This window comes from Epinephelus moara, chromosome 9 (genome assembly GCF_006386435.1).
Source record: "Epinephelus moara isolate mb chromosome 9, YSFRI_EMoa_1.0, whole genome shotgun sequence".
Classification (NCBI taxonomy): Eukaryota; Metazoa; Chordata; class Actinopteri; order Perciformes; family Serranidae; genus Epinephelus; species Epinephelus moara.
In genome coordinates, this window is record NC_065514.1 from 21000310 (window position 1) to 21028011 (window position 27702).

A 27702-nucleotide genomic window follows, 5' to 3' on the forward strand; every position below is an offset into this window, starting at 1 on the left:
ATTAAATTGCCTTAAAAACATGCACAATTATCTATTTAGGTCTAATCATAATTGTGCCACCATGAAACTGAGGTGATACCAAAATTATTACCACATTATGAGGGAAAACTAGTCTAAAACATCTTGATTATTGCAGATTAGTATTGTTTAGAGAATATGCCTGCAGCTGTTGCCTTTGCATCCAAAAAGAGCATAACTGAAACAAATTTCTGACTCTATTTCAACATCCTGTAACATATTGATTTATGAAATGTCTCCAATTTCTCGGGTAAGAATTCCCAGCCTTGTAAAATACCCTCTGTATGGTCCAACACGTGTATTTCGGTGTGATTTTATTTCCGTTAAGGCTGCATTAAGTGCGCTTTAATCTCCTCCCACCTGCCTGGTAAGGTTGCGCGCTCCCGGTGAGTTTTATAGCAACTGTTGCCCAGTGAGGCAGCGCCATAGTCACCGTAGTCCTGGCGACTGTAACCCACCAACAACAACCTCTCGCTCCATCATTACCACCTCCTCCACCATCCTCATCTTCATCAACCAGTCCACAGCTCAGGTTTGAATATTTTTATACTATTTGTAGCCCGAATTCAAGTGCGTCCTCGCTTCACTGGACGGCTGTGTGAAGGAGATATTAATGCTGTGGTGTATGTTTTGTCTGCTGCTGAATGAAGGCTCGGTGAATAGCTGGGGTAGTTTGCTAGCGAGGGTGTTTCTTTGTGACGTGGTAGCCTGCTTGCTAACGTTGCCTGTAGATACCCACAGCTGTGAGAGGTCCTGCTCGCTAGCAGGAGCTAGCTATGTGCTCTCAAAGGGTGCTTTTTGGGCTAAAACTGCCCTAAACGTCAGTGAGTGTGGCGGAAAACGGGTTTCCGTGTAACTTATTTGCTTAAAGTCACCATGCTGGGTGGTAGCATAGGTCCGGGCTAGTCACTGATGCTAGCTGGTCAGCTGGAGCAGAAGCAGGTGTCTGTTGTTGCTAGGTTGCTAACGCCAGCGTCGCCCTCTTACAATGCCTGTTGGTAGCCCATTTTTTGGGCTAATGTTGCCGTGGTATTGGAAGTTTATGTTTCGGGTGGTTCAAAGCTTGTTGGTCATACAAAATCAATAACGTCGACCGGCAATTGGACGCACTGTGAGCTAGCTCTCCATACACTAACTGCTATTGACAATAGCTAAGCCATTACTTTCCCTTTTGTCTTAGGGAGCAAGATAGCTTCGCTAGCTCTCCATCTGCCCTCTTTGTGGCATCAGATGGCTGTGATAAGCTACCCTGATAACACAGGAGCAAGTTTTGCAGTGGAAAAACACCTGCCTGATTTAACATTAAAATACCCCAATGTTACGACCCGTTTTCCCACAAATCATTTTGTAATCCTGCATTGCACATTCAGCAACTGGGCTGGTAAAGTCAAAATCTATCCACCCCTTCTGCAATGCAGATACAATCATTGACAAACAGCTAAAATAGTACATTTTGTTTTTTTGTTTTGCGTGTGCATGCTTTTCTGAGGGTGCGCAAGACTTGTGTGCTCAATCCAGCATGACACTGTCCAGGGGGAAGATGCTCAGTCTGTAGTTGATCTCAGTATTTTTCCAGATTGATTTTGTGCTCACTCAAGTTGGGTTAAAATCATGAAGTCACATCTATTTCAATTACATAACATACACATGTTCTCTTTCTTCACAATATAATAGTAGACATGCATTTCAGGATTCCTTAATCCTGTGGGTGGTTCGCATGTGAGACTTGGTTTCTTATTGTTGCATCACAATTATTCTTGGGTCCATTGGGTCCTCTGTGCAGCTGCGACCTCTGATTCCCGTTAGGGCAGAGAGAACAGGTGTGTGTGTGTATATATGTGTGTGTGGAGAGGTGAATGGAGGACAGGTGCATCTCTAGTAGTGGTGGGACTCCTGCACAGCAAGGCCTATTTGTATGTGTCCACACACTGTAAATAAAACCTGATTTTCCATCGTAAAAAAAAGTCATCATAACATTTTGTTCTTTTTTCAACTGTATGTTAGTTGTGAACGGTGAATCTGTAACTTTTCATGTAGATGCAGGCCTGACAGAGCCAGAGCAATTCAAACCAATCAGGCTACAACACCAATGTAACCGTTTTTACACATACACACAGGTAAAGTCTAAATAGTGTGAATATATTGATCTATTGGCATACACAACCCAAAATAGGACATGGACAGACACCCCTCCCAATACATAACACAGAAAACAGGATGTTGGGAACTGCTAGTTATCAGATCATGTTACCACTTACCTGTAGTCCGCTAGCACAGAAATAGTACCATGCCACCTGCTGCCTGGATCCTGTTACATTTCCAATCACTTAAAGAGGGGCTGATTAATTCAATTATTCAGTCATCCATTTTCATGGCTTAGCAGAATGCAGCATGTTTGGTTTGTTATTTTCCCCAGCCTGCCCACAATAATGTATATTGTTGATGAAAGCGGAGACTTAAAGGCCCTTGTTTTTTCTTTCCTAACCCCACATCTGGTGATAACAGTTAGGCGCAGCGAGAGTTCCTCTGTAACTTGTCATGATTGTTCCAGAAATTTTGGCACATTTGACATGTCTGTTTGCTGTGGCGCTGTCATGAAATAAAATCAGATAAAACAGTAAACACTGACTTTCACTTTTTTTCAGAACAGTTTACATTATCTTAAATATTGATGCAATGTTTTTGATATCACAATCAGCATCAGCAGTCCTAAAAAATATAAGTCCCTCCCAGATATCTTTACAGTCTGAAAGCTCCTAAACAAACACAACATTCTGCATACCTCCCTCCACGTCAGCTCTGAATTACATCTACCCTCCACCTGTTTTCCTGCTGCACTAGCACCTGATCATGCTCCTATCTTGCCTGGGGTTGCATGTACTGTATGTGTGTGAGAGACAGAGAGGGAGAGATTTTGCGTACGGTGTACTTTTCAACCTTGTTCAGCAGCTCTTATTTCTTTACTTGCTCCATCAGACTCCACCTTTTAAAATCAGAGATGCAAATTATGGTAATGTGTGTTTTCTGGTAGCTGCAACTGTGAACCCTGCACTCTTTATTTATTATTTGTTGCTCGTAATGCTAGCAAGAGGAATCGAGGGGAGAAAAGGCAGGACAAAATGTTGCCCTCCTTGGTGGCTTTTGTTCCTCTGTGTCTTTGTAGGGCTTGCACTTGCTCAGTGGAGCACAGCATTTAAGTGGGCCACAAGGGAGTGCCTGAATGGTGAGGCAGGAGGTGTGTTAGTGTGTGTATATGTGTGCGTGTGTTTGTGGAGGGGGTTGGGGTGAGGCAACAAGAGTGTGTTGTGATGCAGGGGCTCTTTTTCTCTATTAGGTGGGCTCAGTTGGGGCTATGTACTTTAGCTTTCAAACTGCACTGTGGAAGTCTGCATTCTCCTCTCCTCACAATCCTTTTTTTAGCATTGGGATATAGTGAGCCGAAGGCTACGGTTTTTACTTTGCAGTTTAACATTTTTATATCACTTTGGCAGCCTACATCCAAAGGCTTTTTTCGCGAATTGATAATTTACAGCGTCTTGTCGATATCGCAGAATATAAATATTTGAACTGGATAGTGGTTTATTTTTCCATTAGCCAGACTGCAGCCTGTCTAGCAAACAGCCTGCTGACATGCCTGACAGTGATAGTATATGCTCATATCCCCCTCCCCAAGGTGTTGAAAATAGTCATGCTGGAAGCAGACGGCTTTGCTTTAATGAATCTCAGTGCCCCTGTATGTTTGAAGAAGATGCAGATTTTCCCTGCTGCTTCACTGTACCTTACCGTCTCAGTGCACCGAGACAGATTGACTCTACTTTGGCGCAACTACAAGGTTGGTCACCCCAACACCAATAAAGTCACAGCCTTCCTCCTAAAGAAACAGACCGGTATGATATTGAAGATAAAGGGAAGGGGGCAGGCCGTCTCTGGAGAGATTTGGAGCTGTTAGGAGACCCAGCTTAATTAACCAAGAGAGGCTTGTTCGTGGAAACTGTGATGGGGAGGAGGTGGCCTTCCTCTGGAAGAAATGGGTGATGGTAGCCGTACTATTATTAACTCAGAAACACAGGTTCACCATCAGTGTATCTTCAAAATAGTTCACTTTAGCCTCGCTTTCCAATACTTCTATTACTACTAGTAAATCTCTGACACACTGAGCTCTAGTAATGACAATATCTGGGAGAGATACTTTAAAATTACATAACTTTTCGGTTGTTGTGCTACACTTTCTCAGTGCTGATCAAGGACTTCCAATCTCGAGTAAACCCATGAAAGTGGGAACTGACAGAGCAACAAGAAGCAGCATCTATTTGGAGTTTGTTAAATATTAACTTGCTTTATGGCTGTGAACATGGAGACAAGACCATGTGTCACTGATGCATGAGGCTCTCAGTACATTAAGTACCACAAGGCAGAAACAGGTGCTTGGGCAGGATTGCTCTTGAGCAGCTTTAGTAGCATTCATTTGGGTGAAACGTTATTGATTTGTGGGGAAACATCATGTTTTCTCTTATGCCTTGATTACAATTTCATTTAGGGATATTTTGTGTCTTGTGTTAAGGATTAGGTTTATAGTTGGTTGAGTTATTAGAGGACGATGCCTCTAATTGTATAACTGTTTCAGCAGATGTTATAAAATAAGAGGGGTGAAAAAGAAATGTGTGTGTGGTCCTTTGCCTGTTGTAAATGACATCCAGAAGAATACAATGCTGTATTTGTAAATGTACTCTGCTTTAGTGAGTTATCTATATGTTGATGCCAAATAAGCATTGGCTCAGTGATGCATTACGATTATTATGTTGATGTTGTTAAGTTGCTTTTCCAGTTAGACCAGTAGGCTGAGAGTGTTTTCAGCAATTGTGATCATTATCTGTCTACAGTAAGACTGTGTTTTCTCTGTCTTATTTAGGCGCCATGCAGACCCCTGAAGCAGGCGCTGACTCCACCTCCACTGTCCCTCTTCAGACCACCGTGCCTGTCCAGCCTACCGGCTCCACCCAGCAGGTGCCTGTCCAGCAACAGGTACATTCAGCCTGTCTGTGTGTGTGTGTTTGTATCTGAACATTCCTGCGTGTGTGCATACTGCACATGCATGTCTGTATTTCCCAGAGCACTATGTGCCTTAACTAAATTAGATAATTGATATGCAACTCTTGCTTTTTGTCTTACCAGGCCCAGACTGTTCAACAGGTTCAGCATGTTTACCCAGCACAGGTGCAGTATGTGGAGGAAAACAGTGGCGTCTACACCAATGGCAACATGTGAGTCAGTCTATTACCCAGCTCTGCTCTTATACCACTTCACAAATATTAGTGCGACGTCTCTGCAGCCTGTTCTTTCTCCTCTTAAGTCTCTCCAAACCATCATTCATGTCAAAAGCACATGACGTCGGTGGGGACTGCGCTCTTTTTTTGTGTGTGAGTGTTTGTTTTCTCGTATGAGGGGTCTGCAGTCGTGTGTTTGATTGTGCTCAGTCACCTGAACATGACCAGAAGTAGGCCTGTCTGTTAAGTGCTGATGCCACGCCAGGGTCCCCCGGGTCTGAGGAATGGGGTTACATAGACACTCGACTAACAAGCCCACGCTGTCCTACTGTGATACACACGTCGGTGCATGTACAGATACAAACACACAAATTCTGTGACCTCAGCCACTGGTGGAAACACTCATGTAAGAGGCATCGCCAGACAAAGTGCTTAGAAATACAAAAGCATACATACACCAAACAGCTGGACACATGAGCTGAGCACCAGGCTTGTGTCAACATCATATGTGAAAGTTATATTTAAAGGGTCACCCAAATGATAACACATGTTTAAATCTATAAATTGGATTTAAAATCTATTTAAGATTGTCTCCATTATGACAGTCGTTGTTTACATTATTTGACCGAACCTACACAAACACATGTACTGTGTGTTGTTACTGTTACCATATAGGTTTAATAGGTGTCTTGCATAACTAAGAAACCATACTTGGACTAAAAGAAATAAAATATAAAAAAAGATTTGTTTTATTTTGGACACGTTGACTGACTGCTAACCTCTCTTTCGAACAGAAGAACCTACTCGTACTCAGAGCCGCAGCTGTATAGCCAGAACAGTGGAGGGAACTACTTTGACACACAGGGCAGCTCATCGCAAGTGTCCACTGTGGTGACATCTCATGGCATGACCAACAATGGAGGAGGGGGCAGTGGAGGAATGAACATGAATCTGGCGGGAGGTCAGGTAATCAGCACCAGTCCTGGGGCTTACATCATGGACAACGCTGCACCCCACCCCGCCACCCAGACAGCACGAACTTCCCCAGCTACTGTAAGTGCATAGCACCCACTAGTTGGGGTCTACCTTTGCCTGCCTGCTTTTGTGCGTTTGTTGATGGAGCATCAGACTAGTGTATGTAGAGTCTACCTCTCCCCTGTTCAGACCCACACAGCTATTAGTTTGCATAGACTCTTCCTATCAACATAGATGCTCTGTTTCTGTCATACTTTATTGATCCATGCACTAGTTTGATCTCAAATGTAGGACACCAGTCTCTTCAGCAGGGTTCCATATTTGAACTCAATATTTGTGTCATGTTTTCAAAATACCAGCGTATACACATAGTACATATATATTATGTCACATTATAGAGAAGCTACTTTTGTGCGCACCTCCTCAATGATTGTGTACGGTGTGTTTTATCTCTGGCAATGATCCTTTGCTGATGTATGCGATGCGCTGCGTAGGCTGTGTCTCTGCAGTGATCTAACTACTGCCAGCAGTGTTCACACTGTAACCCTTAATATTTAATGTTCATGTAATGCAGGACTTTGTTTCCATCCCTCGTTTCATTTATCTGATATTACCACTCTTTGGTGTAGAGCGGGGATACTCAGCTTGCTTTGCCCGGGGGCCACTTTTGCAAAATGACAGGAGACCAGTTAATAAACAAACATTAATAACATTTATCAGTGTGTATGATAAATGATGCCTGTTTTTTAGGCTTTTTACATTTGTTGTCCTCACTCTTCCTTGCCAGTCGTAGCAGGTCAGGACTTGAGGACATTGGGGGCTTAGCCCAGATCTCTGTTGGGGGCTCTCCTAGCACTTTTCTTTGTTAAACAAGCTCTGTTTTGATATTTTTCATGCACTCTGGCACTTTATTTACCATCAGAATACAAAAAAAATCCACAGATGAGTTCATTTATTTAATTGTGAATTAGAAAATGGTCATTGGACCACCCAGCACCCTATCACGGCCCAAATTTGGCCCACAGGTTGTAAGTAGAGTATCACAGATGTAGAAGAAAGACGAGGCTAAAAGCTGACACAGGTGTATTAAGGAGGGGAGGACTCACCCACTCCTCAAGAGACTCCTGCATCAGACAAAGTGATGCACACAGCACAAGAGCCTCGCTTTTTTGTCATAATCTGAACGAACCATTAGGTATTTTCACACAGTCCATCGTAATGATGCTTCCTGGCAGTACTGTAGCAATGATGCTTGGCGACTGACATTACATTATGTGGATATCAGTCACGGCAGAGAGTTTAGAACATCCAGTAATAGCTGTGCAGAGGAGAAATGTTTTAGTAGATATTTTTTTTCTAATCAAAATGTGTGCAAGGGTACAAGGGTATTTTAACCGCTTAAGCAAAATGCCAGCTCATCCTTGTCTATGTTAAGTGATGTCATTGACAAGATAAATGAGCCTATATATGGGCAGTATTTGCAGCTGCAGAATTACCTTAGTGTTCAGCTCATGATTTCACATGTATGACATTAAATGTTTGTATTCCCAAGTTACAGTCAGGGCATCATCTTTTATATAGTATGTTGTCTTTTAGCCTGTGTTGCTGTATATTTTTGTGAGGCTGTTTGTGAAACTGCCAATACCCATTTAGAAATCTTCCCATGAAACATGAACCAGCTTTTCGGCGTAACTCTTGAGGGTGACGTGCAGGTATTACTAAATCATCTTGGCACACTGCCCTCGTCTTTTGCTTTTGTAATGGAGTCTGGCATTTTCTCTGCACATAATAGTTGTAATAAGTGGGTCTGTGCTAGTGGAATCTGGAAGGTTTGTGTGTCTGCCAGCTACCCACGATTGATATACGCAGTAGCTGATCCCGTTGAGCCCATGTCCTCATTTCTTAACTATGCAAAGATTTTCCCTAAATGACATGAGTCCTGCTCTGCTTGGGTTTAGTGGTGCTTGCTTTGGCATCCTTTCTAGATTCTCTTTATTTTTTTCTAGTGGACACCAACTTGTCTACATCAACTCTTTATTTCTGTTGCTTTTGTTTTTATTTCTCCCTCTTACATTTTGTTGTCCTGTGCTTCATGGTTTATCAGATTGAAATGGCGATTGAGACGCTCCAAAAATCTGAGGGTTTATCCAGTCAGAGAAGCTCGCTGCTCAACAGCCATGTAAGTTGCTTTTTTACGAATGCTTGCCCTTGCTTTACTTTTGCAAGACTTCTGCCTCTCTCGACTTTGTATACATTTGAGTTTGATGTGGTGCTCGCTGTTTTTGTTGCTTATCTCAATTGTTACTATTGTTTTAAATTAACTGGCTGCTGTAGAGATGCTTTCACAGAGGTGTGATGATGCTGCAACATGAAGATTACAGACTGTCAGTCTGAGGTCTTTCCAGACAGTTTGGGTGGACTGATGTGTGAATCTCTTGAGTAAAAAAAAGTGTGTTCCCTTGCAGCTCCAGTGGCTGTTGGACAATTACGAGACAGCAGAGGGCGTAAGTCTACCACGATCCACCCTCTACAATCATTATCTGCGCCACTGCCAGGAGCAGAAACTGGACCCTGTAAATGCAGCCTCTTTTGGCAAACTCATCCGCTCCATCTTCATGGGACTCCGTACAAGGCGCCTTGGGACAAGGTTAGCTTTTTTCCCAGATCTTTTTTCTTAAGTTAAGAAAAGTTATCAGTTTGGAGATTCACAATTTCCAGTGGATGTTCGCTTGCTTCGCTCCCCTTGCTATTGTCATTCATCTAATCCACTGGTTCCCAACCCCTACTAGGAGTCGCCAAAGCTTCATGGGGGGTACAGTAGGCCTGTATCTCAGGATTTTATTCATTTCTGTGAAGAAACCCAAATGGAATTGTTAATTTTAAAGTTTAGTTTATTATTTAAGTTATAAATTTAAGGGCACGGTGACGACCTTAATCAAGCTTTATTCACACAGCCTTCACTTGCTACTAAACAGACTCGTCCTGCATTAGAAAAGTACGCATTTGAAAAGCCAAAGGGCTAACAGAATAATCCAAGCATCAGGGAGAAGAAGACACTGAATATGTCAAAAAAGAAGCCTAGTAAGTTTGTAGGATTGTTAAAAATTAGATAAAAGATATAATGCAGACACATGATTGTATAAAAGTTCCTAAAAATATCAGGGAAACTAATCTCTGATGCAGTATGTGAAAATAATCTGCTCAAAATCCATCGAAATTGCTCGTTTTACACAAAATCTATGCAGCCATAATTGTACAATTTATCAGTTTTCCTGTACTATTACGTTATGCATTAAATATAATATGAAATATAGATAAAATATGTCACATAGTCAGGGGTCTTAAATAATAGAAAAGGGGTCCCTTAAGTAAGATTGGTTGGGAACAACTGTTCTGAATCGTAATGTTCTGAAAGCACCGTCTATTCTTTTCTGTCCCTCTCTGCCACCCATATGAACTTTTCTGTGCACCTCACATTAGGAGTCTGCTAATGTGTGTTCACGTATGGTTTTATCTTCTAGAGGGAACTCCAAATATCATTACTATGGTATACGTGTGAAGCCAGACTCCCCCCTCAACAGACTTCAAGAAGACATGCAGTATATGGCCCTGAGACAGCAACCTGTTCAGCAGAAACAGAGGTACACAGGCAGCTAGGCATGCATGCATACAGACATGCAGTGCTTGTTGTTGTTTTTTTATAGATACTGACGTAATATTTGAGTTTCAGGTTCAAGCCAGTGCAGAAGTTTGATGGCTGCTCTGGGGAGAATTACTCAGGTGGAGGCCAGCACCATCCTGGTGCAGCAGAGCAGACAGTCATTGCACAGAGCCAACACCACCAACAGTTCCTAGGTAAGCTGCTTTTCTCTTTATCTAACTGCCACATAAGATGCACTTAAGTATATTTAATATTGTGTTTTTTCAGATTTTTCCACATTTCATTTTTTTATCGCTCCAACAGATGCATCACGTGCACTCCCTGACTTTGTCGAGCTGGACCTGGGACAGAGCAATACAGAGAACATCAGCCCAGAGGATGTGAAAGCTCTCCAGTCCCTTTACAGAGAGCACTGTGAGGTTAGATAAAGGACATTTACTTCACATGTAACCACAGCTCACAGTGGCACATGAGTGCATTTCACAGGGGGGCAGGGGGTTGGGTTCTTCTTCAGTGCTCAAAAGAAAGCTAAGCAATCCTCTTCAATATTGATACGACATCATCAATAGGACTGTACAGGCACTGTGACTATACATTTGTCTATTGATCTGCCTGGACCTCACCACCCTTTAAATCAATTCCATTTTTTTCTATTAAGATTCTCATCCATGTTTTTCCCTCTTAAAAATGTATCTGCCAGTATCTATTATTACAGCAGTTTAATAGTTTAATCTTATATAAGCTGTCCTTAGTGAGAAAATATTGGTAGGACTGAACACTCTGAACTCAGGTTCCACAAATTTCTAAAAAGAACATGTATTTAAACTTTGGTTGGATTCAGACTGTGGAAACTTTGGGGAAAGGTCATGTGTGTTTGTAGTGACAGAGATTCGTAAATGCCAGCAGCTGGCATTTTAGAGCAGATTTTTGTCTTTATCTTATGAAGTTTTCAATCACAGCTCTCCTAATGTCTGGAAGACTAGAGCTCAGGTCATACACAGGTGATGGCCAAGGCCCTGTGATCTGACAGAGAGATGTCCACCTCTTGTGATTAAAGGGTCAGTTCATTCAAATTACATAAAACAAACATAGTGGTACCAAGGTATGTAGATAGTTTTGAGTTGGTGTGCTGAGGTTTTGTGACATTCATATCTGCTCCTCAGAGAACTGAAAAATGTCCTTAGGTATTTTTAGACTGATAGTTAATTCTAAGAACTCCTTTGTGCTGTCTGCACTGCAAGACCTAAGAGCAATCATAGTTCTTAGAACACCATTTTGAGGGACTTTTTAGCTTCTATTTCAGAGTAGGTACTCTCCAAGCACCAAGAGTGCCGCAAGTGCACTGTGGTTAGTCCAGATACTGGCAGTGTACGTTGATTTGTCAAACACAGCCAATGCAGCACCGGCAAATGCCATTTTTGAAAACCTGGTAGCTGCAAAACAGCAGATGACGAACAGTAGTGAGCATATATATGGCGGTAGAAGTGCAATTTTGACTCCCCAAAGGGAAAGTGAGGTAGCTATTCCAACTGCTGGCCGGCTAACAGTACATCATTTTAGCATTTCTACTGGCAGTGCGAATGCAAACAGAAAGAAAGCCCTTGAAAGTATGTCGCTTTCGTGGGAAGCTCCCCAGTGGGAAGTTCCTTTCATGGAGTCTCTTGAATAGTTTGGTCTGAAAACACCTATTGCCAATTGACAGTGTCCATGTCAGTCTTTCAGTACTCCATACCTTTAATGTAACTACTGAAATAACCCAGTATCAAGTAGTATCAGAACTTCTCCAGGCAAATGATACCTGCATTTGATCTTTTTTGTGCCCAGATCTAGCCAAAAAAATACTATTTGTATGATTTTGCTCGCAGCCAGTCACTACAAGTGTTCTTGGATGTAATGCAATGTGTGATTGGTCCACTACCACAGCATCTACAACCCATACAGTCTTTGATGTGGTGAAGTCGAGAGCAATGTATTTGACACACTTGGGAGTTGAGCGTGCCGAGATGCCACCAAAACGTTCAAAATTATGGACATACTACACACCTGTGGCATCTAGTTGCATTTTACACAAGTGAATGCTTCCGTTTACGTGATGGGTATCAAATGAAGTACTGTACTGGTATTGGTATCACTTGAATGGCACTGGTATTGATACTGGCGTCATAATTTTTGATATGATACCCAGCCCTGCAATATCCTGGACAAACCACAGACCTCGCTGTCCATAGTTTTCAAAGGGACTATTTCCTCTTCATTGTTTTAGTTTATTCTCCATTTTCGTTTCAGGCTATCCTGGATGTGGTCGTCAACCTCCAGTTCAGTCTAATTGAGAAGCTCTGGCAGACATTCTGGCGTTATTCTCCTCCTGACTCTGTAGAGGGTGCCACTGTAACAGAAAACAGGTGAGGTCAAGCTGATGATAACATACAATGTGGGGTTTTTTTTCGTAGGTGAATAAAGGCATATTACTGAACTTAATTCATCTTATGATAATCTGAAAAGTCAAAGGCATTTTTATGAGTCTGGTATGTTTTTTTCCGCAGTAGCTTAAGTGAGATTGAAGCGCGGCTGCCCCGTTCACAGCTGTTGGAGCTGTGCAGAAACGAGGCTGTACTCAAATGGATGAGCACCTGTGACCATCTAATGTACCAGGCCCTTGTGGAGATCCTCATTCCTGATGTCCTGAGACCCATTCCCAGTGAGCCAAAGCCTCTCATGTTTATTTGTCTGCCTTGTTTATGCTTGTAACACTAAAATCCTTAACCCACTGTCATTGTTTTTGTTTTCCAGGTGCCTTGACTCAAGCCATTCGCAATTTTGCCAAAAGCCTGGAAGGTTGGCTCAATAATGCCATGAATGCCATTCCACAGAGAATGATCCAGACCAAGGTACACTTTCAGTATTCCTATTATTTGAACACTGCAGATAAGTTTATAAAGGTATGGATGGTTACAGTATTTAACACCTGGCTCTCTGTGTGTGCTCTTTTCAGATTGCCGCTGTTAGTGCCTTTGCGCAAACACTGCGCAGATACACATCTCTGAACCACCTGGCTCAGGCGGCACGTGCTGTTTTGCAAAACACGTCACAGATCAACCAGATGCTGAGTGATCTCAATCGTGTTGACTTTGCCAATGTACAGGTCAGAACAGCTCTTTATGTTTAGCTACTTTCCTTCCTTTGCTTCTCTATAACGCCACTCTGTTTTCACTGTCCAAGTGTGAACCTTCTGTTCTCTCCCTGTGTTGCTGTATAGGAGCAGGCATCATGGGTGTGCCAGTGTGAAGAGGGAGTGGTTCAGCACTTGGAGCAGGACTTCAAGGCCACACTACAGCAGCAAAGCTCCCTGGAGCAATGGGCAGCCTGGCTGGAAAATGTGGTCACTCAGGTGCTCAAGCCTTACGAGCACCGGCCCAGTTTCCCCAGGGCAGCTCGACAGTTCCTGCTTAAGTGGTCCTTCTACAGGTCTGTAAAAAAAAAACAAGACCCAACCACACTGAGACACATCTGTGAGTGTGCAGCAGGAGACAAAACCCTCATAATGTTTTTAAATGTCCCTGCAGTTCTATGGTGATCAGGGACCTGACACTGCGCAGCGCTGCCAGCTTTGGCTCCTTCCACCTGATTCGCCTGCTGTACGACGAGTACATGTTTTACTTAGTGGAGCATCGTGTGGCCCAAGCTACTGGAGAGACACCAATTGGTGTCATGGGGGAGGTATAAATGTGGCATCTTATCTTCACAGTATTTATGGTGCCATTGTGAGCACTGCAATATGACGGATAAATTATACATCAGGTGTGAAATTACCTCTGTTTAGTCATTTTAAATCTGTTGATAAAATCACCCCAGAGGACATGTTTTACCTAATTACAATGGAGTTTCTCTTTTAGATTAGAAACACATTAAGATAAATGGCTATTGCCCCCACTAATTATGATGTTTGTCTCTGTTTTCAGTTCGACAGTCTCAACACCTTGTCCCTCACTAACATTGATAAAGGTATGTGATAAAATGTATTAAGCACTATAGCCTGAGAACCAGTATTCTATAAAACCTTCTTTTAAAGGGATAGTTCGGATCTCTTGAGGTGGGGTTGTATAAGATACTTATCCATAGACAGTGTTTAACATATGTGATGTTCTCTCCTGTCCAGATGAAACAAGTGGGATGGACAGCGACTTAGAAGATGACACGGAGGAATCCGGGGAACCTCTTGCCAAGCGAGAGAAGTCGGAGCATGAGGTGATCCAGGTGATACAGGTCGGGGCGCTAGAGGACGGGTCCCACCCTGTGGTGGGGGTCGTCCAGCCCGGCGTCCTCCACTCACTGCCGCAGCCCCCACAGGACCATACTGAGCACATCCTTACCCCCTCTGCTGGCACTCCCACCATCCGCCACTGCAGCGCCACAGGCAACACCTACGCCTCCGTTTGAGGGTCCGAGGGCACGGCCAGCCTCGCCTGGTCTGTTTTTGCTGTGTCACTCTCCACATATCTTTCTCTCTGTAAGTCTAGATGTGTCCGTCTTTCTCATGCATTGTCTCCGTCTGCACTCGTGTGGACACGCTCTCCTCTCCCCATCTAGCCCGGTCAGTGGGGGAGTGCTGAAATGATGATACTGTGGCCAAGATGTGCTGTCCGTGTCTGACTGCTTAGATTCTGGATGTGGTGTGATCCCATAAGTCTGTGCTCTATCGCAATGCAGCAGCTGGCGGAGGACTAATTTGACCCAGTAAATGTTTCCTGCCTTGGCATGACATGAACGCCTCCGTCTGTCTATGCAGACGTGTTTTGTCTTGAAGGAAAAATTCAACTCTTTCAAACTACTGATGTCTCAGAGCTCAAATCCATGTCACTAGTCCCAGTGGAGCAAAGTCATCGATTGACTCAACACCTTCACCTACTGTAAATAGTTTTGCTGTACTTTCAATTGGTATATCCCAAAACTCATGGTGCTATCATTGTGTTTTGTTTTAATTTCCATTTATCCCTCCTAATTTTAGCATGATTTATGTCCACATGCATTCCAACTGCTGATGTATGTAGCTAAAAAAACAAGGGAGGACTTTCTATCTATGTATGGCATTTGAAAAAGGATCATAGGGCAGTTTTGTCCGTTATGTTTAAAAATGATATGGTAGCCACCCACTGATAACCACTTCTAGATTTTAAGCCGCAGAAAAAGAAACCCCTAAAGAAATATCTGTGCTGCTATTTGTGTAAATAGAAATGAGATGGAGAAGACCAGCTGTACAAAACCACTTCCTCAGTGCTAGCTGTTCTATGCACTCTGTGCATATCGCTTGCCTTTGTTCATTTTAGATGGCGCTGTAGTGCGGTGTAAGTGACCAGCTGTAATCTTGAACACTTACTGGACATGATCCCCCGTTTTTGTTTTTGTTTTTCTTTTGCAGTTTCTGTCTTACTGAAATTTTTTTTAAGTTCACAAAGGACCAAAAACAAACCAACAAGAGGACGCTGAGAGTGAGCCACTTGGGCCACCCGAGAGCTGTTTCCTGTCCCACAGTGCCATGTCGCAGAGCAGAAGGAATGTCAGGGATTTAATGTACCTCGGCTTTATCATAGTGCCTTATCCTTAAATGCAGCTGTCCTTGTAGTCCTGACTGTGTGCTGTAGAGAGCCCACAGCCCCTCTGCATTGTCCCAGCCACAGATTTGGCTTTCTGGTGACTCGTGGCTGGATTTGGGCTGGCTCATCAGTGTTGAGACCAAGGGATGCAGGCACAGACACACCTGTTGTTTTCTCTGGATGAGCTTCTACTAAGCTTATTACTTATCCGAATCATGGTCTTTAGCCTTGCTCCTGCCCTCACTCTGCCCTCTTGAGGCCTATTCCTGCATTCGCCTTTGTTATCGGGTGAAGTGTGTGTGTGTGTGTGTGTGTGTATGTGTGCGTATGTGTGTGTGAACACGGATGCATCGGTCTGCACTGTGTTTTTATGTACATGTGTATATAAGCCTGTGTGTCTGCGTGCTTGTGTGTGTATGTGTTGGAACACATCCATCAGTCACCCTACCTCAAACCAGTGGTGCCAGCCCTTTTGACGCGTGCAGCACAGTCACCAAACCTTATTGCACACACACCACTGTACTGCACAAATCTCAACGCGACAGAGAAAAGCTGCATTGCTTTTTCTCTCACCTCTGATACATTTCCATTTCAGTTTTTAGCCCATAAAATGCTTTCACCCTTTGTTCCCTGTTTGAAGATCATCTTTGTACAGTGGACCAAAAGTAGATATTTTGTGATATTCAAAGAGATATATAGATATATATGTATAGTATATATAATGATGATACACTACATATATTTGTTGCTTTATATGTGATTGTTTCTTTTCGTAGCTCCTCTGTAATTAGTTCATAGACTGTGAAATGGGGAAAAGGCATGGGGACTAACTTCTGATTCATTAGACTACATCTATACTTGAACTGTTATAGCATTCTATGTTGTGGAGATTATTGAGATTAATCCTCTAAATAGGAACATTTTGTTACTAAAAAAAAAAAAAGATTTTTGTTATTGTTTTTTCATGCTTGTTGAAATGGTCTGCACGATTTCTCTGCAGAAATGTTTATTTATTGATATTTATTGTGTTTTGGTTTCAACGCTTACCCGTTACAACTTATTCTAATGGGTCCTGATAATGAATCACAAATTATACCACTGCAAATGGCAGACCTACTGTACAGGAGGACCAGACGATTTTTTTGTTTTGTTTGTTTTCTTCTTTGTAAGTCATGTGTGTAGGTTGATAAAGGTACAAAAAAAAATATGGGGTGGCACTGTATGTGCTGTAATCACTTCTTGGCTCTATTACTGGTCAAATGATTCCTTCAGATACAAGAAGTGCAAGGGATCTTTGGCAATTATTTTCTTTATGTCTGTGTAGAAAACATGCTTGGCAGTAAAGCAAGGTGGGGGAGTGCAAATACTGCGTGCCATTTAGGTTACTGGGTCAGTGGACTCTCACAGATGTTTTGTTAAATAATTTCTTTTAGGAGTCTGGCAACCCCAAAGACATACTCATCGATTAAAGGTCCAGTGTGTAGGATTTAGGGGGATATATTGGCGGAAATGGAATATAATATAATAAGTATGTTTCCTTTAGTGTATAATCACCTGACAGTGAGAACCATTGTGTTTTCGTTACCTTAGAATGAGCCGTTTATATAGGGAGAGGGTCCTCGTCCATGAAGTCCGCCATGTTGCATCACTATGTTTCTACAGTAGCCCTGAACAGACAACCAAACACTGGCTCTAGATAGGGCCATTAGCATTTTTGCGTGTCGAACAGTGTCGGAAAAACACTGATTTTCAACGTGAAACTGCTTTATTCAGTGTTTATACCGGTTTAAATCACAGGTCTGTTTGTTTTAGTGAGGAAGAGACCTGCGGATAATTCAGCTCCCGTTAAAACCCTCCTGAACGTCTTGATCATAAGTAACTAGAGACAAAAGGTGAGCACACATTAGAATGTGCTTGGCTGGCAGCCCACCTCCTACAAGCCAAACAGCATCAGAGAAACACTGATTTGTAATGTGAAACTGCATTACATTATTATTATTACATTATTCAGTGTTTATACAGATTTTAACCTCTTGGTCTGTTTGTTTTGGAGAGGAAGAGACCTCTGCGGATAACCAGCTCCTGACAAAACCTCCTGAACAATGCCCACTGAGGGAATCCTTACCCTGAGTTCACGCGTGGTACTTGGGAGAAGTTTCAGCTGGTTGCAGACTGCAATCATCACCACTAGATGCCGCTAAATCCTACACACAGCTCCTTTAAACCTGCGGTACACATCTCATACTGTAGCCTTACCCCGAGTCTGCTGCCTTGAAATGTCTGGCTTACCAGATCTAGGAATTGAGCGCACATTAATCTGGCTTTCTTATCATAATGCTGAAGAATAGTTTAAAAAGTCTGCAAGAAAAGGTCAACGTACTTTAAGTAGCTGGAAGTTGAAGGCCTGAGGCATTTCGTTTACATCAGTCTGCAAGCATGACAAACTTGCGCCCTGACTTTTGGTATTAAACTGTTTAATGCAAGTTGGGGGTACAATAATGAAACTGTCCAATAAAAGAAAGGAATGCATACAAAATTTTACACCCGAGATCATCTCTTATACTTTCTCCAGAGCTGCACATAAATCTCTGTAATAACTGCAACATAAATGAACTTCCCCATTCCCAAGAGTTCACTTGAATGACTCCGGCACGCACTGAGTTTTTAAGAACGGCGTTGTAAAAAGTGGAGATGGGGTTCTGTCTGTGACTTTAAAGTTTAAATTATGTTGTAAATCTGGATAGTTGTGTACCGGTTAGGAATGAAGGTTTTGCAGGATTTTTTTTTCTGCTTGTGGCATTTTTTTCCTTTCTCTCACTGAATGATTTTGTTGTTGTTTTTTTTCACATATGAATCTCAGCTCCCTTGTCATATAAATTAACATTGTAGATGTAAACTTGTATTATTTTGTGCCTGAAGTGGAAAATGGCTTATGAAATGTTTTCTTTAAATCTTACTTGTGTGCTTTAGGATCATAAGTGCTTTCTGGTCTTGCACGCCTACCATGTGCTGCTAGAAACTATTTTGTTTTTGTCAATTTTGCCCCCCCCCCCCCCCCCCCTTTTTTTATTCTACATAGACTTACTCATGTGCCAGACAGTGATTTAGCTTTCTGCATCTCAAAGCCTGCCTGGTTTAACACTGACTGGACTGATGCTAATGCTGCCAACACAATTGTACTTTATTTCTCAGTGTCTTCAAAAAATTGAGGAGTAAGATTGTTTTGTAACAGCTGTTTGCAAAGGAGCCTGTTTCCAACCAGAAAAAAGAAACAAAAAAAAAGAAGACATAAGCTATTCCTTAACTTGTCATAGGAGCGAAAGCTAAGAGATGCCTCTTCACCTGGACTAAACGGCAGCTTCACTGACCCATAGCAGACTCCAGTGCCTTTAATTTCGCCCCGGCCAGAGCAGATGGCCTGGGTGACTATTGGGTCTCTGGTGGGCTACAGATAGAGGCTATCAGAACAGACATTTCATTGCACAGGTGCTGCCACTGAGAAGACACCAGGAAAGCATAAAGACCTGTCCTCAGACTTGGACTATTTATTTACTGGATGTGACACCACAGACACACACACACACACACACTCTCGCACACATACTTAGTAGTTTACACACAGTAGAAACCTGCAGACAGCTTTTTATTGTACAGAACTGGTTAATTGAACAAGGAGAGTTACTGTAAGTAAAATGCTCTCTGATGAATTGTTTTCTCATGATCGTGCTTTTCTTTTGTCAAAATGATATTTTCTGAATGCTGTGACCTGTTTGAGATTTGTATTTGGATGTTTTCAAGTGCCATTTGACAGTCTAGTGAGTCGTGGCCATCTGTAGCACGCTCTAATGCAAGCACAAGCATTTGGCAGTGGCATTTGGGGAAGGTTCTTATTTTGATTCACCCTAGACAAAAGTATGTATATATCAAAAACTGGGGAGAAAAAAAAGGTATATTTATTTGTGTCTTAATTATTTGATTTGTTCTTTCGGTGAACATTTTATCAGATATGTTGGCTAAGTGCTTTTGTGATTTCTTTTTATCTCTTTTTTCCTTTGGATAATGTATAGTATCTGATATAATATATACATACAAACTTCATGTGACTTTCTTTTTGTGTGCCATTCAGTTTTCTTCTCAAATTGGCGAGCAAACCAATGCGTGTAGGGTGATTTGTATTGTGTATTTTACATAAAAAACGAGGACAATTGGGGGACTTTTATATTTATAAAGACATTATCATTTAGTGTGTCGTATTGATGAATATAGAAACTATTAAAGACACATGTAGTTTGGTTTTCTGAATATTTCAGATCTCAGCTCAGGCTAGCTTCTTAGTGTTGTTTTCTTAAAATTTGTGACTCGTCTTTGCAGTAATAAACGTTTTCTTGTTCAAAGTCAAGCGTCCTCGTAATTTTAATCCCAAACGAAGGAGATTTCACAACTCCCAACACAGTAGTGTTAGCCCATTGAATTTTATTCAACCATACTCATACATATAAACACCAATATCATTCAAACTACGTACGTATTCAGAGTGTATGACACAATTGTAAAGATTAAGATGAGCATGAACTTGCATTTCCTGAAAATTGTACAGCATTCTTCTTTTTTTCATTCTTTTTGTAGTTTATCACTGTAAAGGTAGCAAAAGAGTATAAAATACTGCGACAGCTGTGGGTAAACAGAGCTCCAAATACCAAAATATTGTTTGATCGACTGTGCTGAGCAAAAACTGAGATCGTTCAGTTAGACGATTAAAACCATGCTTGTACAAGCGACATGACACAATCGACTGCAGTCCGATAACCTTTTTCACTTTTCATAGGGTATATTTGGCATCAATATGGCTTACACTTCCTCTCACAGTTCATTCCTTGCCTCCTTTACTCAGCTGTTGTCTAGAATATGTTACGGTAAATGGCATCCAAGTAATACTCAAATTAAAATGGGTGGCGGTGAGCCATCTTTAAGTGATGTTCCACCCAAAATGTATCTTCTGAGTACCAAAGATTCACTGCCTGTAGGTTTAAAAGGTGTTTTCAAATTTCATAAACCATTCTTACACCACAACTTCATGTTTCAGCCATTATTTTGTCATAAAAAGTTAGATACACCTTTACAACCTGCTGTGGGTGAGCGTTTGATACTGAAAACAGATTTTAGGCAGACAATCTGAAGCACAATGTCCATGGATGTCACCAAGGTCATTAGCAAGAAAAACTTTCCAGCTATGCTAAGAAATTATATGGATACGAGTAACCACGCATGAGACTATGAAACAAGACAAAATACTCAGGCAAATTAATAAAGTGCTAATGGACACTATGTGGGCATCTAATAAAAAAAATGACAAATTATATTACGACGTGTTATAATAACCTTTTCTTTTGATTTTTTTTTTTTTTAAGCCAATGTAATTTTGGCGTCTGAAAAACTTGAGTTAAAAACATCGCTTCTCAATATCCTAACAGCCTTGACTGGTGGTATAGTGATGGAAGTTTTGAAGTGTTGGAAGAGAAGCGGAGGTCAGCTAAAACGGGCTTTTCAAATGCTCTTTACATTTGTAAAAACAACTATTGAAAAAGGGGGGATATAAATCAAAAAAACATCAAACGAGGGCCGTTGGCATTGAAAAATATTTAAGATTACATCTTACGAGAACATAAGTAATGAATAGCATTTTACATAAATGTCCTGATTTGTGAGGTGAGAAACTCCACTTAAATGAAGCCATATAAACACCGGAGAGCCGATGAAGGAGGACTGAATCGGCAGTATACTCCAACTGAAATGACACATTGTAAGTTCAGATGGGGTAAATAGCAGGTTTTAATCCAGTAAAAGGCGTCACATTGTGCTCATCTTTACTGGTTTAAAGTCAAATAGTTTGCTCTCACAGTAAATAGTCCAAAAAAAGGAGCTTAGTCAGTAAGTTGCAGGGGCTCTGTATATTTTAAAATCTTAAAGTGGAAATGTTATCAGTCAAAAAGTCGACAGCTGAGTATGAATCATTTTGTTTGACACCCTGCACTCTTGTGGTTCCTTCTGTATAACACCAACACTTATTGAATAATTGATAGAATTTTGAGCGTGTTAATCTCGCTGTTGGCATGCTCTTTAATCCACATCACTGTGTGAGTATTATGTATCGACACGAGATTTGAAAGACACAAAGCCTTGTTCGCTTTATGCTGTTACGAAGTTTTCAGTTGGTAAACAATGCCAGAATACCGGCTTCCTTTTTCATCCTCTTGGCGTACGATTCCTCCCAGCGTGTTTCACAGGTTCCTCCAGCTGCTGTTTGTAAGCCACTGAACTTACAGATCTGGAGTCTCGCTCTGTATACTGGCAACCGCTCGCAGCGCTGGATTTAAAAGCAGCGTGTTTGGAGTATACTGCCGGCCTCTATGCCCTTGTTCTTACTCCTACAACCTACTCAGCATCCCCGTGGTTGCAGTCCTCCTTCGGTTCTCCGGGCCTATAGGTGGAGTGGTCTGTTTAAAAGTACAGTCTGATTGTTTTCTCTTTTTTTGTACAGTTCATGTCTTTTAACTCAGTCGAGCGGTTGAGGGTCAGCTATGGGCATGGTGTGCAGAACTTCATCCAGTAGCTGCAGAGCTCGGTGTAAATGGATTTCAATCCAGCAGGGTGTCTCTTTGATGCTTTGCCGTGGGTAGTCGGGCCCCCAGCCCTTCACGAAGCTCATCCGCAGGATGCACAGCCTGCGCAGGTCGTCAACCCCGATGCCTGCAGCAGCAGACAGACCTGCGGGAGAATTACAGGCAGCAACTTTAAGATCGATGTGACACTATAGGCCAAAGCTTGCACAGATATGTTAGCAAAGTTACTACTGCAGTAAAAGTTTGAACGTATACCGGATAGACACATGGCCGAGTGGTAAAGTACAAACTGTCATATGCATATCTCCCACTCTGATCAGGCAACACGTTTTACTGCCTTCGGATTAAAGCCCACAGAATATATTCACTGTGTAAATGTTAGCCTATAGTGATGTTTGCTACGTGGAACTTGATTTCATCATCTACAACTGAAATTGTAATTGCTAAAACTAGTGTGTAAAGCAGTTCAAAGTGCAGTGGCAGACAAAGCAAAGCAAACTGCTTGGTATGTACTCACTGTTAATGTGGTCATTCAATCAAAGTTTGTTCTAAAGCAGTAACTCTAAAACGTGAAGAGGAGCAGTCAAAGTTCTTCAACCTCAGCTCTATTTTAGTACTAAAATGCCACTGACATGTAAATAAATACCTTTTGATATCAACACATTTTGAAATCTGACAGAAATCTTCAAGACTTTTCAGTGTCCAGGGTTTTTGTCTTCTTAAAATTAGGGAACTTACCCCCTATAATGTCAAAGCAATCATCAAATCTCTATTATCAAACACGTCACAACGCCAATCAGATATATGTTGATATATCCCAACCCAGTATTTATATTTTCCTCCATAATACAGTTGTACCGGCAACACTTGCCTTGATCATGACTAAGTTCAAATGATTTAACTCAGTCTAATTTAGTTACTGCTGACTGAACAGCTATCTATTAAGAAAACAGCCTGTGTCCCAGTTTTTCCTCTCTTCATCATTAACTGACACTGCTGGCTGCTTTTCCTCCGTTCACGCTGCTCTATGATTCTCTCACTCACAACACTGTGCATGCTAGTGCCATAATAAAGTCCCTGATATTAGTCTAGATACAGAAGACGACGATGAGAAGCCATCATAATAATACACTTGTTGAAAGGTACGTGCAGCAGTATGCACACTCACTGATGGCAGGGGCGATGCCTCCCACAGAGCCAGGCCCGGGAATGTTCCCTGCCACTGCTGCTGCCTGGGCTGCAGCTGCTGCCTGAGCTGTCGCTGCCTGCTGCTGCATCTGCCTGTGGCACTGACGCAAGTCAAACACCTGGCAGGGGACAGGACAAACACTTAAATCTGATGACAAGATCATGAATAGACATTTAAGCATTTGGACTGTCTGAGCACATCAGAGTTAGATTAACATGTACATATGGTAAAAACTTAAAGGGGGGGATGCTCCATATATTTTACTGTGGGTATGGCTACTGCAACTCTGAGCATAATTGCACCAACATAAGAGAATGGTTTTTACAATGGCCCCATCTTAGTCACATTAGACCAGTAATTGTATTATGACTGGAATATTAGTGTGCATGTAAATGTAGCCAGTGCCAAGAGCAATCAGGGATTTGTAGATCTGAATGACACAAACTTGTCTCTGCTGTATGACCACTGTACTGCTTTCTCACCTTGATGTAAGCGCTGGGATAGATCTTGTGAACTGCATCTCCAGGGGCGCGTCCAGCCTCCCGATCCAAGTAATAGCTCTGTACAAACACTGCGTGATCACTCAAACAGCGCACCCACACGTCTCCTTCACCTTTGCACTCCAGCTGCACGCCTTTGCCAATGTGGAGCCTAAGGACAGAAAGGAGAAAAGTGAGACACTTTGCATTACTGTCATACAGTAAACATTAGTTGATTGAATAAGTGAATATATTAGTCCCACAACAGGGAGATGATGATATATCTCCAAGAGTGTGTGGGGGAGTACCTGGCTCTCTCTATGTTCTCTGTCCTGTGGACGTTACTCAGCTGGCCCAAGCAAAAGCGGTCCCCTCCTGATGGATCAACATAGCCATCCACCGTCACTATTGGGCATGTGGATGGCACCTTAAACGTCTCTCCAACTTGGACATCCATCTCAAAGTATGCAATGGAGCACCAGTAATCTGGAGCTGAAACAAACAAACAAGCAACCTCAGGTCAACTAGGTTATGGTGATTGCACTGAATATATGTACTGTCTTCCATCTGCAGCTTAATACTCACCAGGGTGATTGGATATTGGCGGCTGGAACGCAATTTCATTGGTAACAGGCCCTGCAAGAACATGCCAATATTAATTTTGAACATGCAACTCTGAAATCACAGCAGTTCTTATGATGTGACATGTTATTCAGACCTGAGTACAGGTCATGCACATATTCATAAATGTATAAAGGATTATAATGGAAAATCTGCCGGGGAAAAAGAGTTCTGATCTACGCCACATGTCAATTTTACACATTTTCAAACCAACTTTTAAACCAGGTAAATTCCCTTAATGTGGACATCAACTTAAGACTACAACTTCTAGACTATTTTTAAGACTTTGCAAAGAAGTTTTGTTTTCCATCCACTCACAGTAATGCCCTGTGTGAGGCATGGGTGGATGATGCTGTAGATGCCCGTTCTGATGTTGAGGCACTGCAGGGGTGAAGCTGCCATTTCTGCTCCAATTGGGGGGAGGATCTGTAAATACAAATTATTAAATAGTTGTGTTGCCAAAGTTGTGGTAAATTCAAGCCTGTGTGGCAGATCAGATCATAAACCTAAAGACTAAAAATAGATGTTTATTGCATTATAAGTAACTTTGTCCATATGAAATTACAAACTAATCAACAGGCAATTTGAAAAATGAACTTTAAAAAGACACAAAATTAATAATTTTACAGCATTTTTTACTTGTTTGCATTGATTCATTTTTGACTGGTAAAAAAAAGAGCAGAGTCTATTTTCCACTATGTTTTGTATTTATGTGTAGTTCCCCTGTAGTATCTCACTTGAGGGTCCAGCGCTGATGGTGGAGAAAGCCGAGGTTGAAGCTGAACTGCTGCCCTCTGATGGGGGGAGCAAAGCGGGGCTGCTGAAAGGCTCCTGTGGACCGGGTCTTGACGGGGGATGCTGGATAGTCTGCAGGTGGCTTTCAGAGCTTGAGTGAGATTGCTGGTTGTCATAGTCATACTCATCCTTTACCATGAGGGGACCTACATGAAGTCAACAAGACATAGGTAAGACTGATGGACATCCACACAATCTTCAACGAGCAAACAGGAAAACTTTGGCACCCCCTTACCTGAACTTGAAAGAGTCAGCCCTGATAAGTCTGTAAAAACATAAAAAGGAACAGATATATCACTCTGTCAGTTTATGAAAGTTAATTCTGAGTAATGCTCTTTTTTTTTAAACCAGATCACTTCCTCATATTGTCACTAAGAATGTGAGTACTAGGAATGTGTTTGTTGCTCTAAATAAATGACATAAAGGGCTGTGAATTAAAACTATTTCATTTAAAGAGACAAAATACATCAAATTTTATCAACCTTACCTAAACAATGAGATCTAATCGAGACCAACAAACGTGTGATCTTTACTCACCAATGCCTGGAGAGACGACCCTCTCATAGTGGTATGGGTTGACACAAACATTGTCACATTTCAAGTCGAAGGCATACTGGCAATATTTCACGTGTTTTAATTCATTCTTGTGTAGATCAGGCCATCGCCACAGTCGCGCATAGACAACATGGGGAAAACCTTTGCGCCCTGCAACCTAAAGCACAAGGAAGAAGATTTTTTTCTGTTATAATTACAAAGAGTGTCATTTTTACCCAATTTGTCACTCTATATCTCCTACTATACCTGCAGGCGCCCATCCAAAGTTCTCTGTATGGTTACACACTTGCTAGGATGAGCTCCATTCGTAGTGATGGCTGTGATAAGGGAATCCAGCTCATCCTTCTTCTCTTTCAGCTTTTTGACAAGACTCTCAATTGCTCGCTTGGCAAAGCTTTCGCTCTCCCCTCCCTGTCGGTGGCACATCAGGCTATGCACGATGCTCAGACAGGCATCATTGCTTGTGGGAGTGTTCGTGATTGACATCTTGCTGCTTGGGTTTCAACCTTGGGGAGACTTTGAAGTTGTATCCTGTATGTCTTTACCAGTAGAAACGTCAGGGTGAAAGTACTGTTGATCCGAAGAGGCCCAAGCTTAGCAACCTGAAAAACAAAGAGCAGGGTCTTATGACTGGCAGATCAGATGGGTATGCCAACCAAAATTTACCTTGTATTGGTATTACAGAAAGTGGCACTGAATGTACAATCTGTGTACCACCTTAACGTAATGTCGGGTGTAGTAAGAGAAGGGTCTGTCCACTGGCAGCCCCATTCTGAAGTCAATCTAATGTACCCTTAAAATGACAGCAATTAGCCACAGTTTATGGAGAAAATGGTTTTCATGCAACTTTAAAAACATCTATACATATATATTTAAATTTGGTTGTCTGGGCATCTCATATATAACACTATGAAAATACCCATCTTAATGTGACATGTGTTTACAACTGCTGTCAGTGATGCATTACAAACTGACAGCTACTGCTTTAACGTTGCAGCTCATGTTTACTCATGTGGAAACTCGCACTGCACATCCTCTGTAAATATGAGCATTTCATCCACGCTGAAATGTCAAACAAGACACTCTTATGACACAAAAAACACGTTTTCTCTATTTCTATAGCAGGTTTATCGTATTAGGAGTCAGATAAAACGAGCATTAGTTTAAGGTTAGGTTTTACAAAGCATTCTGTAAAGCAAACGTAGCTAGCGTTAGCCAGGATGGGTACCAAAGCTAATAAACACAGGTAGCGCAATTATCCTCCGTGACAATATCGTTGGCGTTGGCTTGGTAATGTGCAACCTAACTTGTCCTGAATTATAAAACTAGCGTATATGTTATGGCTTTTAAAATATATACATATATTTATTGCATATATAATTGTTGAGGACCATTAAGATAGCTAACCTTGCCCAGCTAATGTTGAATGTTGGCGTTAGCTAACACTGGGCTTGCCGTAGAATACCGTTAGCGAGTTAGCTAGCATTCATCTCCGAGCATTATCGTTAGCTGAATCAAACATCAACTGATTTGTGAACTTACGGTGATTTCTCCGCGCCGTGGCGTTAGTCCAAGTGGTGCAGGCCGATAAGCGAGTGGCTTTAGCTTCCTAAATTTTGTTGTGCTATCTATCTTGCATTAATAATATTGTGGCTAGCCTGCTAGCACATACGCTAACAGCTAACTAACGCTACAAGACCCTCATCGACTTGACGCTAGCTCGCTAGCTAACCTTCCTCTGTGATGGCCCAAATCCGCTACCTCACGAAATGGTAAAATATCCTACTAGGTAAACGCGCAGCCGCTTATCTGTTTGCCTTATTATGCTAAACTATAAAAACAGCAGATATTAATATAACAGCACGTTTACTGGTTAACTGGCCACGAAAATAAACAAAAAAATCCTCTCCACCCACCACGCTTGAACTGCGCAT

The 27702-nt window shown here is 41.9% G+C and overlaps 2 protein-coding genes across 4 annotated transcripts; one reads left to right on the forward strand and one right to left on the reverse strand.

Moving 5' to 3' along the window:
- The first annotated feature begins 417 nt into the window (after positions 1-417).
- rfx3 (regulatory factor X, 3 (influences HLA class II expression)) lies at positions 418-19903 on the forward strand. Of its 3 annotated transcripts, none has more exons than XM_050052882.1 (17): positions 418-550; positions 4928-5040; positions 5191-5279; positions 6077-6335; positions 8362-8436; positions 8723-8904; positions 9779-9898; positions 9988-10112; positions 10222-10337; positions 12205-12320; positions 12462-12616; positions 12709-12806; positions 12911-13060; positions 13175-13383; positions 13482-13635; positions 13878-13920; positions 14075-19903. In XM_050052882.1, the coding sequence occupies exons 2-17, from the start codon at positions 4933-4935 to the stop codon at positions 14353-14355; spliced, it is 2280 nt and encodes a 759-aa protein (XP_049908839.1). In that variant the 5' UTR covers positions 418-550; positions 4928-4932; the 3' UTR covers positions 14356-19903. The 3 variants fall into 3 exon arrangements, with proteins under 3 accessions (XP_049908839.1, XP_049908840.1, XP_049908841.1); XM_050052883.1 differs by having other exon boundaries at positions 12465-12616; XM_050052884.1 differs by having other exon boundaries at positions 6080-6335.
- smad4a (SMAD family member 4a) lies at positions 18552-27702 on the reverse strand. The gene is made up of 11 exons (XM_050052885.1): positions 27311-27702; positions 26015-26370; positions 25751-25925; positions 25449-25478; positions 25156-25359; positions 24737-24844; positions 24383-24433; positions 24106-24289; positions 23801-23969; positions 23298-23436; positions 18552-22274 (listed from the first exon to the last, which is right to left on the reverse strand). The coding sequence occupies exons 2-11, from the start codon at positions 26252-26254 to the stop codon at positions 22063-22065; spliced, it is 1512 nt and encodes a 503-aa protein (XP_049908842.1). The 5' UTR covers positions 26255-26370; positions 27311-27702; the 3' UTR covers positions 18552-22062.